The sequence below is a fragment of the Candidozyma duobushaemuli genome (assembly GCF_002926085.2).
Source record: "Candidozyma duobushaemuli strain B09383 chromosome Unknown C_B09383, whole genome shotgun sequence".
Taxonomy (NCBI): domain Eukaryota; kingdom Fungi; phylum Ascomycota; class Pichiomycetes; order Serinales; family Metschnikowiaceae; genus Candidozyma; species Candidozyma duobushaemuli.
Genome location: NW_020289897.1, coordinates 195,981 through 211,371, shown reverse-complemented (window position 1 = coordinate 211,371; position 15,391 = coordinate 195,981). Strand labels below are relative to the sequence as shown.

The window sequence follows — 15,391 nt, the reverse complement described above, 5'->3', positions numbered from 1 at the left end:
ATTTCAACAACCCCTCAATAGACTAGCCGCAACCGCTTCACTTGTGTATTGCAGCTGGGCTTTTTGCAAGTCCTCGTTACTCTGTTGAATCTTGAACAACTTCAAGAACTTTCTGAGATCCACTCTGTTAGCCAAAACGGAATCTTCGAGCTCCGTCGTTGAGCTTGCACTTAGAAGCTCTTCAATGCCAGCATTGTAACTCAGCAAGTCGTCCTCCGAGTTCTGTGCTACCTTTATGACAATGATGTCCGGACGACTCTCATCAACACCAAACCTTTTCAATGCCTCGTTGATGTTGTTTGTGGGTGAAAGATTATACAAAATTTCCGTATTGAGCGTCTTGGCCTTCATTCTACCGAAAACATGGTTCTGGATAGAACGATGTAGACTGCAATAAAGTTGATCGACTGAAATGAGATGAGCCGTGTTAACGAAGCAGTAATTATAGGTCTGGTTTCCTGAGACTAATTCATTTTTGACCACTTTCAATGTATCCGGCGTTATGTCTGTATAGTATCCAACAAATACGGTATAATCAGGGAATTGTGGGAAGCTGAATGTCTTGTAGGTCATTGTGAGTGTATCTATTTTCCATCCTGTGATGCGAATCTTTATCAAGAGGCTAAATGCAAGAGCTGCTGTCAAGATTTAGACGAAAGAAGATCTTTACGAATCGTTTTGAAATCAAAAATAATCCAAAAATTAGCTTCGGCGAAAAAAACGGAAAACTAAATTTTTCGTCAAGATTTCGTGACCGGACCACTTCTCGGCATTACCTCCCACGCCTGTAGATACTTAATCGCGATTAGTGCCAATACTTAGCGTTCATTCATGCTATGAGCACGAAGAAGGAGGAGATTGAAGAGCTTATCGACAAGCTATTCTCCAGTCCAGACTCTGAGTCATCCTCTGAAGTGGATCCGCATATATACCCGGAACAACTACTCCATCTAGCGCCTCAGGGAAATAAGTTTTATCATTCACTACAACAATGCAAGCGACAATTTATTGACGACCTGCTGGAGGGAAGCATCATAAATTTTAACAATTCCCACCTTAAGTCCTTACTGATGAAGAAAGTTCGCTCCTGGGAAGGAAGTGACGCTGCTGTCTCAGAAACTCTGGTATCAGAACAAGTCCCTTCAGTTCTGAAGACGGCGAATGCTTTATTTGCGTGGTCTTCGGGTGATCTGTATATTCGTGCACGGAAAGAGCAGCTACGAAGTCAGTCCAAGAGCCCTGTTCCTGTGACATCACCTACAAAGGCTACATTCCCAGCGGTTAGAAAACCATCATTCCCAGTCAGACTCCATCAAGTCGTCGATAGCGAGAGCCACAAGTTTATTCAAGATCGTATTGACGTTATCAAAGCTCAGCGTTTGGAGCAGGCTTCCAAGCGGGTGAGTGAAAGAAAACAAAGGGATCACGACAGATATATGGAGCGTATGAGGAAAAAGGAAGAGGAGTACGACAAAGCATTGAATGCAGCGATAAAGCTGAAGAGGGAGAGCAAAAACCAAAACTTTTTTGGAACGTTATTCAGCTTCGGTAAAAGTAAAAGTAGTGGTACTACTGATCCGTCCGACCTGGATATGAATACTATCGGAAGCTCCAAGAGCTCAATGGACACTACTCACGATCCTAGTTCGACTAGCTTGCCTCCTCAAAGTCCAACCAGTACTCCCGTTACTCCTAACAAAGGCACCTTCAAAGATGTTGTGAAACCTAATGGCACACCAAAGCTGTCGAAACCAGCACCAGCACCTGAGCCAGAAGTATTTGGCATAGACGATGCCTTCTCAAATTTCTCGGTCAGTCCACAGAAACCTACTAAAACAGAAACGCTAGACGATTTGCTCGGACTGCCGACACCTTCTGAAGCTAAGGTGCCACAAAAACACAAGTTCATCCCTCTAGGGGATGTTCCCAAAAAACCATCTCCTCAAGACAATAATGAGGATCTCCTACAATTATAGACATTAATTCTATCATGCAATTCTACTAAGCTGTAGGTGCCTCGTGTTGCTTCTCCTTCTCCACAAAGCAGTGTAGCCCCATGAAGGCCTCGTCCAATGCTCTCTCCAAAACCTGCTCGATACGCCAGCCACCTCCCAAGTATTCCTTGTTCTTCGAAAGCTGGCTGACAAATGGGTCATAATATGCATCTTGCGACTCCTTGGAAGCGTCGGCTGAGGCACCCAAGAATGAATACTGTTTATGTAGGTCTCTGTCACCTTGGAATGGGGTGAATGGTGTCTTGTTGCCTGCAAGCTCCTTCTTTGAAGCGTCGTTTGCAGAAGCAAACTGCTGGTCCAATTGGTTGGAAATTTGTTGTAATTGTCTCTTACGTTGATTTGTCCTTTTGGCTTGTTGGCTTCGTTGTTCCTTCATAATTTCTTCGGCATTGGCGTCAGAGGATGACAATCTCTCCATGAGTTCTTGTTTTTGTTGTTGCTGGAATTCCATATCTTCCATTTCCATTTGTCTTTGAATTTTGAGCTTCTCCTGTTTGAGCCTTTCAGTTGCTTCCTGATATTTCGTAAGATCGGCATCCTTTTCACTCTCTCTCATTGCTCTTTCTAGAATCTCAATCTTATGGTCAGCCTCGTACTTGTTCACCTCCTCTTCCGTCTTTTCCACATCTATTCCATTAGACAAGTTGAAAATGAGATTCTCGATGTATTCGAGGTATGCATTGTATTCTTTTAGGTCAGGAAAGTCTTCCTCTGATTTGTTGTATATGGAATGGATTCTTTTCCTCATGTCGACCTCTCGTTCAATTTTGATATCATCAAAGACTTGCTTCTTGAACCTATTCTTTCTAAGCATCTTGTGGCATTTTGGGTACGGGCATTGGGCCGGCCCGAGGGAGAATATACGGTCAACGCATGATTCACATATCTTATGGTAGCACTCTGGGTTTATTAGGAAGGTCATATTTGGTGACAAGTACCGATCTGTCTTGCAAATCGGACACATGTCATTAGACCTACTATCGTCGACTAGGACTGACATGATTAAAGGTAGGGATGATGTATAAGATGCTGTTAACTCGAACAGATTGCCCTCTAATCGATGCTTGATATGCACTATATGCACACCGATAATTTTGCTGACAAAACACTTTTTGTCAAGGGCAAGGTATCGAAGCAGAATCCAATCGAATAGTTAATTAGTGGTATCATCTTATGAATGTGTATTGTTTGACATACGGTACTGCTCAACCAAATCTCTACCCGGTATGCTCATCGCACTTACAATTCTACTAGAAGTATGACTTGTGGATTCTACGGTGCAATAGCTTTACTATTGGCACTTCGAGCGTATTCATCCCTTATTTAACCAATTCATATACTCTCAGGCTCTGGCAATTGTTTTGCTCTCGAGATGGCTGCATATCACTGTGTACTACCAAATGGTGTAACTCTGCGTTTGGACCAATAACACCGAAGAGTAATGGTCTACTCTAAACCTCAATTCATCTTTTATTGCCTCTTATAATATCACATCTAATAATGGAAGGTAGTCATGGTGTATTTTTGGAGGCGTTGAAATACGGGCGCAGCTGCAGGATATGCAGCCAGACTTAGCCTACTCTTGTTGTGAAGCTTCCTCTTCAACCACAGTTATTCAAGAATGGTTTCGGTCTTTCCCTTGGCGCTACCCTACGCCTCGGTGGATCCATCTATAGCAAGCCTTCTGCGAGTACAGATTACGAACGTGGAAGATACTGAAAGATACCAAGCGCAGATTTCCGAGAACAGTTGCGTCTCGATAACCAAATTCAACACTCAATCCAAGAAAAGCCTAGCGGGTCCATTGAGATACGTTTCAAATGAACTGCCTGAGTTTCCCTTACTTCTCTCGGTACCAGGTCAATTTCATAAATCCAAATTGCACCTTCGCTTTGCCAAGAGAGATCTCCATGATGACCACTCCTTAGTGATCTTAAAGACTTTGGGCGAGGATACTAGCCACGATCAGTTAAGGCAATTCCTTATGGGTAATGACTTAGAGAGCAGGTCTCGAGAGGTATCGAAAATTGCGTTTTCAAAGTTTCAGCTGGACTCGTCTGACTACGAGATAATTGTGAACGATTCGTATGACCCTGCCAAATTCTCAAATGGGAAGCTCAATTATTTTCTTTGGGAACAGGAAAACACAGAAAAGGAGCCTTCGTTGCTTCTCACGTTCTCTTTTTGGGTGGACCCAATTGAAGGGACTGATGAGACTCGGGCTCCTCCGCAACCTCTGCGAGAGAAAGCCCTTCCCTATCCACCGAAGGACCAGGAACCAACATTTACCCTTTCAGACTTTAAGCAAGCCTTTGTGTTCAGTACAGAAGATGGGCCGGAATTCAGAGGATGTCTCTCGGGTTATGAAAAGAACCTCCCAAAACTACGAAAGGCTGTTCATGCGTTGTGTGAGGATGCAAGCTACATGGAGTCAACATTCAGGAAGATCATAAGTTCTAAGAGAAGTATTATTGACACCTTGGATATATTGGTTGATTCTCAATTTAATCCATTGCTTCTTCGACTTGATCTTCCAAAACTATTCCACAAGAACTTCCTTACATTTTTTGATGTGATTGAAAAGCGCATGTCATTCATACTTAAAGAGGTGTTGAACTCCACTCTCCTTACCAAAATGTTGACTTATCTTTCGGACGTGACTCCTCACGATGGCGCAGAATCGTCACCTGCTAAGAAGACTTTCGAGAAGAATTCGAAAGAGTATTACGAATGGCTCAACAAATACCTCTCCAACGAGAAGGATAGGCCCGAGCTGAAGCTACTTGCAAAGAGAAAGCTCTTCGAATTGTCAAAGTTCGATTATTTGAACTCGCTTAATCTCGCCTCAAACAATCAGTACTTCAATCAGTTTTTGGAAAATTTACTCAAATTTTCCAGTTCCAAGTTTAAGAGTCAGAAATCTGACATTAAGGACTTCAAAACTAATCAAAAGCTTTTAAGTGATGATGCTAGTGTCTACCTCAATACTATGTCACGCTTTAACAGTGAGAAGCTACAATATCGTCAAACCATTGAAGCATGTGCAAACAATGAGGAACTTTCCGAAGTGGTCAAGTTGAATCCCTTGAATCCTTCTAAAGAAGCGCTTGACTCTGAGAGTGCAATTAATCGAGTCATGTCTTCTTCCAAAGTGGATTTGGTATTTGCCTCTGGCTCCGGTCAGAGACCAGCGCCTACGTTAACATTCCATCAAAGCACCCCTCAGATTTTTACAGATGATCAAAATTCTGAAATCTCGGGTATATTGTACGCACTCGGAGGTAAGGGCAAACCAGGATGGCATAAGGAATGGGTCGTTCTAAGAGATGGACAGCTAAAGGAATACTCAGATTGGAGGAAAGGTAAATCTCTCATCAACAAACCCATTGATATTGCTTTAGCAAGCGTGAAACCTATCACGTATGACAAGAGACAATTCTGTTTTGAGATCATGACTTCGAAGGGCCAGAAGCACGTTTTCCAGGCCATTAATGACGATGACAGGGACAAGTGGATTAAAGCGTTGTACAATGCCGGCCAAATCACTCAGCGCCTTGTGGCCGCTGAAAAGAAACGCAAATCGAATAAACCAAATCTTCACCTTGAGAAGCCATCTTACGCTAAAGATGACATGGATGATGACAAACATGGTTCCCCAGTTTCGATTATATCAAGCAAAATCGGTTCTCCAGATGTAAGAGAGATCGACTACCTTAGAGCGGTGCACACCATCCCAGATAGCAACAACAGCTACTGTGCCGATTGTGGCTCTTCCCAATATGTTGAATGGATGTCACTCACATTCTTGGTTACTCTTTGTGTGAAATGCTCTTCCTGTCACCGCAGTTTGGGCTCGCATGTTTCTAAGGTTAAGTCTTTGAAGCTTGATAACTTCGAGAATGAAAACAGAGTTCTCCTAAACTACATCAACAACGCACAGGTCAACAGATACTTACTGAACAACAAGTATCAAATATCACCAGACATTGACAACGATCACCGCTTGTCATTTATCAAGGACAAATACATCAACCGTGCTTTCGTCGACAAGTCATTGAACTGCGATGAGTTACTTGTTAACGCTGTTAGGAAGATTGACATTGCCAATGTTATCAAGGCTCTCAATTGTGGTGGAAACCCCAACCTACCTCTTCAAATGGGCTCTCAAAGTGCTCATGTCCAACCTATCACAATCAACATTTTTGAATACTCGTTGAGAAAGCTAGTTGAGGTTGATGAGGAGGGAACCGTTCGGGAGTATTTCGTCATATCAGAACTTCTCGTGCACCACGGTTGCAACATCGATAAAATCCACGAGCTTCACGATGCACTTAATCACACAGACGAAGCAATTGGGTACTGGAACGAGAAGAAACTACGCTTGAAGTAGCCTTAATAGATAATCACAAGAGAAGCATCATGTAACCCTTTCAACGTGCTATGGCTTTCCTCTACGAATTTCACGACATTCATTGTACTCACTACACCTGGACGAATAGTTTATAACCTTTCAACCTAAGGCTATATCAACTGAGTGAAAAGAACAGAAAAAAAAAAGAAAACGATATGCGATTTCTGTGGATCGAACACAGGACCTCCAGATCTTCAGTCTGACGCTCTCCCAACTGAGCTAAAACCGCAAAGAAGAACCCACGCCGGGACTCGAACCCGGAATCTTTTGATTAGAAGTCAAATGCGCTAACCATTACGCCACGCAGGCGGTTACTTCAACATAAAAAGATGCGGGTAGTTTAAATGCCATACCTATATGGGCTAAAACTACTTCGTTTCACACGAACAACTTTTATCTTTTTACATGTTTACCTTTGTTTGACTCTCTGCATTCAAATCTTGCAAATTATGCCTGTGAGCCGATTTGTAGGCTTTTTAGTGCAAGCAGCCTGCTCAAATGAAAACAAAGAGAACTACAATACTTTATAGTTAATTTAAAATCGACCTTGTTATTATCATAGCCATTGATGTAAAGCTGAGCAGGTGGAAGAAGAATTTGTGATGCTCAGATTTATAGGTGCGTGCGATATGCCTCACTTCTCGAGAATAGGACCCATCGATGAGATACTGCCTTTTCTCCAGTGCAAGATCCCTCAACCTCCATAGAATTAATTCTCCCCGATTGACACATTCATTTCAACATTTTTTTACATCTGCCTCAACAAAGTCACCAGCCAGCATGGTGAAATCAAGCATTGTTCTAGACGATAGGGAACAGACGATCCGTAACCTCTTGGTGAACTTTTGTGACAGTTATAATTCCAAGGTCTCAGCGGATGACAAGTTGGAATTGAGAATAACAGGTGGATGGGTGAGGGATAAACTTCTCGGACAAGAGAGTCACGACCTTGACATAGCTATAAATGTACTCTCAGGAGAAGACTTTGCATCAAGGTTACTCGAATACACCGAACAACAAGGCATAGACTTGGGCAGAAACTCTACAAGTCTCCATACCATCAAGAAGAATCCTGAAAAGTCGAAGCATTTGGAAACTTGCACAGCTAAGCTCTTTGGCTTGGACATCGACTTCGTCAACCTCAGAAGTGAAAAATATACAGAAGACAGCAGGGTACCCATCATCGATTGTGGAACTGCGGAAGAGGATGCTTTAAGGCGTGATGCGACACTCAATGCCCTCTTTTACAATCTTAATAAGAGCGAAGTTGAAGATTTCACCGGAAGAGGCATAGAGGATCTCAAGAATGGCGTGCTCAGAACGCCGTTGCAGCCATTTCAGACATTCATGGACGATCCTTTGAGAGTGTTAAGACTTATCAGGTTTGCTTCCCGCTTCAATTTCACCATTGATGCTGAAGCCATCGAAGCTATGAAGGACGCCAATATCAGAAGCTCGTTGATCCACAAGATAAGCAGGGAGCGTGTGGGTGTTGAAACAGACAAAACTCTCACTGGAAACAATCCTAGCTATGGTCTTCGCTTGACCAATCATGTTGGTTTCAGCAACAGTATTTTCAACCCTGGCACTCTCAGAAGCACTATCGAGGAGCTCAATCAGGACGTCATTCAGCAGATTGATCATCTTGACCTGAAGGTGTCTTTACGTATAGATGCTGCAACACAATACCTTCACTCGTTTGTGGATTCCATCAAAAATTCTTCTGAGGCACCTTTGTTACAAAGTATCTACGAGCTGATACTAAATGATAAAGCTGCAACTAGAGCTTTGTGGCTCTCCTTAATTCTCGAGCCCTACAGTGAGATTTTTGTCAAGCTCAATGCACGCAAGCAGGCGGTCACCCACTACCCTGAAGTCATTCTCAAGGAAGGTCTCAGGCTCGGTAAACACGATTACGATACCGTCAGTAATATCTTGAAAAACTCAAGTGGAGTTACCACTTTCGACAAATATTTCGAAAATCCAGCTTCCATCAGTCGTTCAGACCTTGGTCTATACATGCGCCAGTACGGTGAGCATTTCAAGCTATACATTGCCTTTGGTGCTTTCAGTGATTACCTCGATGGTTTGGAAATCGTGGACCTTACCGGAGAGACCCCAACTCCAGAGGGTATCAATGCACCTTTGGACGAGGACAAATTCAGAGAAACTGTCTTCCAATACGAGAGTCTATTGGAGACGATAAGAGATAAAGGATTGGAGGATGTGGCTCACTTGAAACCAATCGTGGACGGGAAAAGAATATCAAAAGAGCTCGATAAAAAGCCAGGCCCATGGATGAGAGAAGTCACCGATGAGGTAATGAAGTGGCAGCTAGACCATCCTCAGGCAACCCCAGAGGAATGCATCGAGCACATTCGCCAGGTGCTTTAGGAATAAACTGACATGTGATGATCAGCTGTCAAAAATTTCCTGAAAAAAAAAAAAAAATAAAAAAATAAATAATATTTCATGAGAATGTGATCGTGTGTAGGTGCCTCACTCTGTCAATTTTGCAACCCTAGTGTCAAGTACTGCACTATCAAAGTTGGCCGCGAAAATCAGTCATAATCTGGAAAATTGAAAATCTACTGATATCAGAGCCTAGTAAGTCTACTCAATGGCTCAGGTAGAAAAGGTGAAGATCCTCGGAACCGACTCCATTCATGTGGGGTACGGGATCCAGGACCATATTGTGAAGGAGACTCTCTCCAACCTAGCTACATCTACCTATGTTATCGTCACTGATGAGAATATGGAGAAGACTGCTCCATTCCAGAAATTGAGGGCTTCTTTCGAATCACAAATCAAAGAACAGAGACCGGACCTGAGACTTCTCACATACGCTGTGTCGCCCGGTGAAAACAACAAATCTCGTGAGACCAAAGCCAAAGTGGAAGACTTCCTCTTATTAAGTGGATGCACCAGAGATACCGTTATTTTGGCCGTGGGTGGTGGTGTTGTGGGTGACATGATTGGCTTCGTGGCTGCTACTTTCATGAGAGGTGTTCGTGTTGTCCAGGTTCCTACGACATTGCTTGCAATGGTGGACTCTGCTGTGGGTGGAAAGACTGCCATTGATACACCTTTGGGTAAGAACTTTATTGGAGCCTTCCATCAGCCTAAATATGTCTTTGTCGATGTTTCCTTCTTGGAAACGTTGCCTACGAGGCAGTTCATCAATGGTATGGCAGAGGTGGTGAAGACCGCTGCTATCTGGGACGAACCTGAGTTCACAAGACTTGAGAACTTTGCACCTACCTTTTTGAAGGTCGTCAGCTCCGACTCTATTGATCTCAAGGAGATCAAAGAAGACTTGGTCAAGACCGTGTTGGGTTCCATTAGAGTAAAGGCAGATGTTGTGTCCAAGGATGAGAAGGAATCCAGTTTGAGAAATCTTCTCAATTTTGGCCATACCATCGGCCATGCTATCGAGGCCATTGTCACCCCACAGGCACTCCATGGTGAGTGTGTGTCCATTGGTATGGTTCTTGAGGCTGAATTGTCCAGATACTGGGGTATTTTGAGCCCTGTTGGTGTTGCCAGACTCGTGAAGTGCCTCAATGCTTATAACCTTCCCACATCGATCAACGACAAAACCTTCCTTCTGAACGTCGGTTTCAAGAGACACTTTGTTGTTATTGACAGCTTATTGAAAAAGATGGCTGTGGACAAAAAGAATGATGGTTCCAAGATCAGAACCGTGATTCTCGAGGCAATTGGTAAGTGCTACCAGTGGAAGGCCCACGAGGTCTCCCAGCAAGATCTCAGGTTTGTCCTCACAGATGAGACGTTGGTTCTGCCATTCAGCGAATCAGCTACCCCATCCACCAATACAGTCATTCCACCAGGTTCCAAATCCATTTCCAATAGAGCTTTGATCTTGGCCGCTCTTGGTTCAGGAACTGTCAAAATCAAGAACCTTTTACATTCTGACGACACGAAACATATGTTGGCTGCCGTTGCAGCTTTGAAAGGTGCCGAAATCTCGACCGAAGACAACGGTGAAACTATCGTCGTCACCGGCAACGGTGGCAGCATGATCACCTGCGATGACCAAATCTACTTGGGTAACGCCGGTACAGCCTCTCGTTTCTTGACCACCGTTGCCTCTCTCGTCCAGATCAACAAACAGTCAAACGACTACACTGTCTTGACTGGTAATGCTAGAATGCAAGAGAGACCCATTGGTCCTTTGGTGGATGCTTTGAGAAGTAATGGCTCTGAAGTTGAGTACTTGAACAGCCAGGGCTCCTTGCCTTTGAAGATCAAAGCCGGCAATGGGTTGAAGGGTGGCAGAATCGAGCTCGGTGCTACGATCTCCTCTCAGTACGTCTCTTCCATCTTGATGTGCGCTCCATATGCCCAGGAAGAGGTAACTTTAGCCCTCGTTGGAGGTAAGCCAATCTCCCAATTGTACATCGACATGACCATTTCCATGATGAAGGCTTTTGGTATTGAAGTTACCAAGTCCACGACGGAAGAGTACACTTATCACATTCCAAAGGGCTCCTACAAGAACCCAGAGGTCTATGAGATCGAGTCCGACGCATCTTCAGCTACATACCCCTTGGCTTTCGCCGCAATGACCGGCACTTCTTGCACTGTGCCTAACATCGGCTCTTCTTCGTTACAGGGTGATGCCAGATTTGCTGTTGATGTGTTGAAACCAATGGGATGCACTGTCGAACAAACCGCTACTTCCACTACCGTTAAAGGCCCTTCTAGAGGCTCTCTAAAGCCATTAAAGCATGTTGATATGGAGCCCATGACTGACGCTTTCCTTACAGCCTCTGTTGTTGCTGCTATTGCAAATGACTCGACACCCACCCAAATCACTGGTATTGCTAACCAGAGGGTGAAGGAGTGTAACAGAATCAAAGCCATGGTGGATGAACTTGCCAAGTTCGGTGTCACTGCCAACGAGCTTCCTGATGGTATTGAGATTCACGGTATTGACTACAAAAACTTGAAGGTTCCTTCTGCTGCTCAAGGCGGTGTCAAGACCTACGATGACCACAGAGTCGCCATGTCTTTCTCCTTGTTGGCTGGCATGTGCCCTGAGCCAGTTCTCATAACAGAAAGATCTTGTACTGGTAAGACATGGCCTGGATGGTGGGACATCTTGCACACCAAGTTTGGTGTTGAACTAGATGGATTTGAGCCACCTAAGGATTTGAACGATGTGAGTCTTTTGGCCAATGCTAGAAAGAATGGTGACAAGTCCATTGTTGTCATTGGTATGAGAGCTGCTGGTAAGTCCACTGTGAGTCGCTGGATGGCCAACTTGCTCGGCTTCAAGCTCATCGATGCTGATGACGCCTTTGAGGAGCAGCATGGTGATATCAGAGAGTTCATCAAGAAGGAGGGTTGGGAGAAGTTCCGTGAAATTGAGGCCAAGATTTTCGAGCACATTGTCACCGAGAAGTCAACAGGCTACATCATCTCTACTGGTGGCGGAATTGTCGAAGGCGAAGAATCGAGAACTTTTCTCAAGAACTACGCTAAGTCCGGAATTGTCCTTCACTTGCACCGTGACTTGGACGAGACCATCATCTTCTTGAACTCGGACGCTACTAGACCAGCATACATCAGCGAGATCAAGGAGGTTTGGCAGAGAAGAGAAAAGTGGTACCACGATTGCTCAAATTTCCTTTTCTACTCTGCTCACTGCTCCACCGATAATGAATTCAAGAAGTTGAGGCAATCGTTCTCAAACTTCATCAAGACCATCACCGGTCTCGAGGTTACTAGGGTGCCAGCAACGAGATCTTACGCTGTTGGTCTCACACATGAGAACTTGGAGGATATTGCTGAGGACTTGGAAGACATCACTGCAGCCTCCTCTGCTGTCGAATTGAGAGTTGATCTCTTGAAGGAGCACACGCCCACCTACGTTGCTGAGCAAGTGGCCATTCTCAGAAAGTATGTCAACTCGCCCATCATCTTTACTGTGCGTACCAAGAGCCAAGGTGGTGCTTTCCCTGATGAGGATATCGAGAAGTACCAGGACTTGACGGGATTGGCCATTAAATTGGGTGTTGAGTACTTGGATCTCCAGTTGAGTATTCCAGTGAAGATTACCAAGCAGATTTTCGGCAAGAAGGGCTTTACCAAGATTATTGCCTCCTACGTTGACTTGAAGGGAGAGCATAAGTGGAGTGATCCTGCTTGGGACAACAGATACAATGCTGCTTTCAGTTTGAACGCTGATGTGATCAAGTTGGTTGGCACCGCCACTGATTTCCAGGAGAATATTGACGTTGAAAACTTTAAGAATGCCCACCAGAGCACTCCACTCATTGCATACAACCACGGTGAGGAAGGTAAGTTGTCGAAGGTTTTGAACAAGCTCTTCACGCCGATCACAAGCGAACTCTTGCCTGGTATTCCTTCAGAGGGAGAAGTCACTCTTGCTGAGATCAACAGCTCACTCAGCCAGATTGGTATTTTGACTAAGAAGCAGTTCAACGTGGTGGGCTCTCCTATAGAACACTCTCGTTCGCCAGATCTCCACGGCTCTGCCTACCAGGAATTGAGCTTACCGTTTAAATTTGGCCGTTTCGAAAGCAGTAACGCTGAAGAGGTCTACAATGAGTTGATCTCGAAGCCTGATTTTGGAGGTTTGGCCGTCACCATGCCTTTGAAGCTCGATATCATGAAATACACCGACGAGCTCTCGGACGCTGCCAAGCTTATTGGTGCCGTCAATACTGTGGTTCCCCTTAAGGGTCAGCCCGGTAAGTTCTTGGGTGACAATACGGATTGGTACGGTATCACCAAGTCTTTCACCAGAAACGGTGTGCCTGCTATTGAGCACGCTTCAGTGAACGGTTTGGTTATTGGCGGTGGCGGCACTGCCAGAGCTGCCGCTTATGCTTTGCACCAGATTGGCTGCTCCAAAATCTACATGATCAACCGTACGGCTTCTAAACTCTACGAGATCAGAGACCAGTTGCCTCAGAATTTCAACATTGAAATCTTGGAAACCAAAAAGCAAGTCGATGCAGCAGAGCCCGTCTCTCTTGCCGTGTCTTGTGTCGCTGCAGACAAGCCTCTTGACGACAATCTCCTCAACAGCGTTGAGAGTTTGCTTCACCGTGGGGCTCTGGCCAAGAAAGGTGGCTTCAACCCCACGCTTCTCGACGCTGTGTACAAACCACGTGTTACGCCAATGATGAAGATCGCCCAGGACAAGTACCAGTGGACGGTTGTTCCTGGTGTGGAGATGTTGGTGAACCAAGGAGAGAGGCAGTTTGAGGTCCACACGGGGCTCACCCCTCCGTACAAGGTTATCTACAATGCTGTTGTGCGCGAGTAGTATGTACATAATGGAAGAATGGGCGGACTTGACAGCCCCCGATAAGGCAATTCTGTAGCATCACGTGGTGGTGCCACTGAAGCTGGCAGTGTAGTAGGAGTGTTTTGGGTTGAGTTCACGATTCTGACTCGGACTGCGCTAGTGGCTGCAAAACGGCTATTTGGACGCCATAGTAGAGAAAAAAAAGCAATTAGGAAACACCCCGCCAGCGGGGCTATCCTGCACCCAGCACACAAAGCTGGCCTCTCGGAGTAGGTGCGCCATCGGACTCATGCACAGAACCCTCTTGCAGGCTGTACTACTTAAGCAGGCTGATCCCCTCGATACAGGGAATTTGTAAACCATACCACTACCATGTTTATTGCCAGGAGATCTTTCACACTGGCATCCCGCTACCTACGAGAAGCGGTGGAGTCCACCCTGCTGTCGGGCACGGGTTTCTTTGGAAGTGTCCGTTCCATGTTTGGTAAGCTGCAACGCCAACTTGACATAGAGAAGAAGGAAGAGAGGGAGAACGCCAACAACCCATATATCCAGTATCCCGTGGTCACCAGGGAGCAGATGAAGTACATCAGCAATGACCGCTTCAAGTTCCAGCTAGGGCACGCCCTGTTTGCCCATCATTCCACGGTTTCGGACCCTACCGTGCATTCCCTTAGTGACTTGACAGACCCAACACAACTCAATAGTCTTTTGCCTAGAAGAAGGCCACAGGGCTCTCCTGCCGATACGCTCTCCATCAAGGCTGGCGACGACGCCATGTTGGTATCTCCGACGGTCATGGCTATCGCCGATGGCGTGTCAGGCTGGGAGTCCAAGGGGGAGCAGTGTTCCCTGGGCATCTGGTCTAGATCCATGGTGGAAACGCTCAGTCGTCTCATGACAGAGTACAAGCTCAACACCTCACCTCACCACCTTAATAAGAGAGACATCGACCAGATCTTGGACGACTCGTACTTGCATACTTCCCACTTGATGGACCTCCAGGACTTGAGAGGCTCTTCGACGCTTGTCTTGTGCATGTTGAGTGGCGAATACCTCAAGATGATTAGCATTGGCGACTCCAAGATCTTCATCGTGCGTAAGGGTGAGATCATCAAGACTAACGAGGAACAGCTTGTCTCCGAGTTGTGTCCTCAGCAAATTGGCACACAAACGCTTAATGTGATGCCTTCTGAAGTCGCATGGGTTGACTCCATCAAGCTCCAGCCCGATGACATTATTGTCATGTGTTCTGATGGTATCACAGACAATTTGCATGACTGGGAAATCGCCCATATGATCGATGAGTACACTCATTTCAAGAATGATGACATGCGTGCTGTCGCCAACAAGATTCTCAGAAAGGCGAAGCTGACGGCCTACGATGACAACGCCTACACGCCTTACAACGAAATGGTCAACAAACTCCCTGAGAACCGTTTTGGCAAGAACATCAGTTTGGGTGGTAAGCTTGACGACATGTCCATCTGTCTCGCCAAAGTTGTCCCCAACATCCCATTTCAGAAATCACCATCCCAGTCGAAGAAGTCGTCGGGCCCCAAGCCACCAGGGCCTCTCAGGGCGCCATCCACATACTACGATCTTTAATCCTACCACGATCGTTATCTTAATTTGCATTTTTAAATAATCCAATTGCATGAA

The 15,391-nt window shown here is 45.3% G+C and overlaps 6 protein-coding genes and 2 non-coding genes across 8 annotated transcripts; 4 read left to right on the top strand and 4 right to left on the bottom strand. All coding sequences in view use genetic code 12, as the record gives it.

The window, feature by feature from the left end:
- Positions 1 to 3: 3 nt before the first annotated feature.
- On the bottom strand, positions 4 to 573 carry CXQ87_002974 (uncharacterized protein; the record flags this gene model as incomplete). The annotated part of the gene is made up of 1 exon (XM_025481459.1): positions 4 to 573. One exon carries the CDS (start codon positions 571 to 573, stop codon positions 4 to 6), a length of 570 nt encoding a protein of 189 aa, XP_025336077.1.
- Positions 574 to 836: 263 nt separating this feature from the next.
- CXQ87_002973 (uncharacterized protein) lies at positions 837 to 1,976 on the top strand (the record flags this gene model as incomplete). Its single annotated transcript, XM_025481458.1, has 1 exon — positions 837 to 1,976. The coding sequence occupies one exon, from the start codon at positions 837 to 839 to the stop codon at positions 1,974 to 1,976; it is 1,140 nt and encodes a 379-aa protein (XP_025336076.1).
- Positions 1,977 to 2,001: 25 nt separating this feature from the next.
- Positions 2,002 to 2,829, bottom strand: TFB3 (TFIIH/NER complex subunit; the record flags this gene model as incomplete). The annotated part of the gene is made up of 1 exon (XM_025481457.1): positions 2,002 to 2,829. One exon carries the CDS (start codon positions 2,827 to 2,829, stop codon positions 2,002 to 2,004), a length of 828 nt encoding a protein of 275 aa, XP_025336075.1.
- An 807-nt stretch (positions 2,830 to 3,636) lies between these two features.
- AGE1 (Age1p) lies at positions 3,637 to 6,405 on the top strand (the record flags this gene model as incomplete). Its single annotated transcript, XM_025481456.1, has 1 exon — positions 3,637 to 6,405. One exon carries the CDS (start codon positions 3,637 to 3,639, stop codon positions 6,403 to 6,405), a length of 2,769 nt encoding a protein of 922 aa, XP_025336074.1.
- A 177-nt stretch (positions 6,406 to 6,582) lies between these two features.
- On the bottom strand, positions 6,583 to 6,655 carry CXQ87_002970. The gene has a single exon. It is a non-coding gene; the product is annotated as a tRNA-Phe (tRNA).
- Positions 6,656 to 6,662: 7 nt separating this feature from the next.
- Positions 6,663 to 6,735, bottom strand: CXQ87_002969. The gene has a single exon. It is a non-coding gene; the product is annotated as a tRNA-Arg (tRNA).
- Positions 6,736 to 7,206: 471 nt separating this feature from the next.
- CXQ87_002968 (tRNA adenylyltransferase) lies at positions 7,207 to 8,820 on the top strand (the record flags this gene model as incomplete). The annotated part of the gene is made up of 1 exon (XM_025481455.1): positions 7,207 to 8,820. The coding sequence occupies one exon, from the start codon at positions 7,207 to 7,209 to the stop codon at positions 8,818 to 8,820; it is 1,614 nt and encodes a 537-aa protein (XP_025336073.1).
- Positions 8,821 to 9,046: 226 nt separating this feature from the next.
- On the top strand, positions 9,047 to 15,337 carry ARO1 (Aro1p; the record flags this gene model as incomplete). The annotated part of the gene is made up of 2 exons (XM_025481454.1): positions 9,047 to 13,735; positions 14,162 to 15,337. 2 exons carry the CDS (start codon positions 9,047 to 9,049, stop codon positions 15,335 to 15,337), a joined length of 5,865 nt encoding a protein of 1,954 aa, XP_025336072.1.
- Between the last annotated feature and the right edge of the window lie 54 nt (positions 15,338 to 15,391).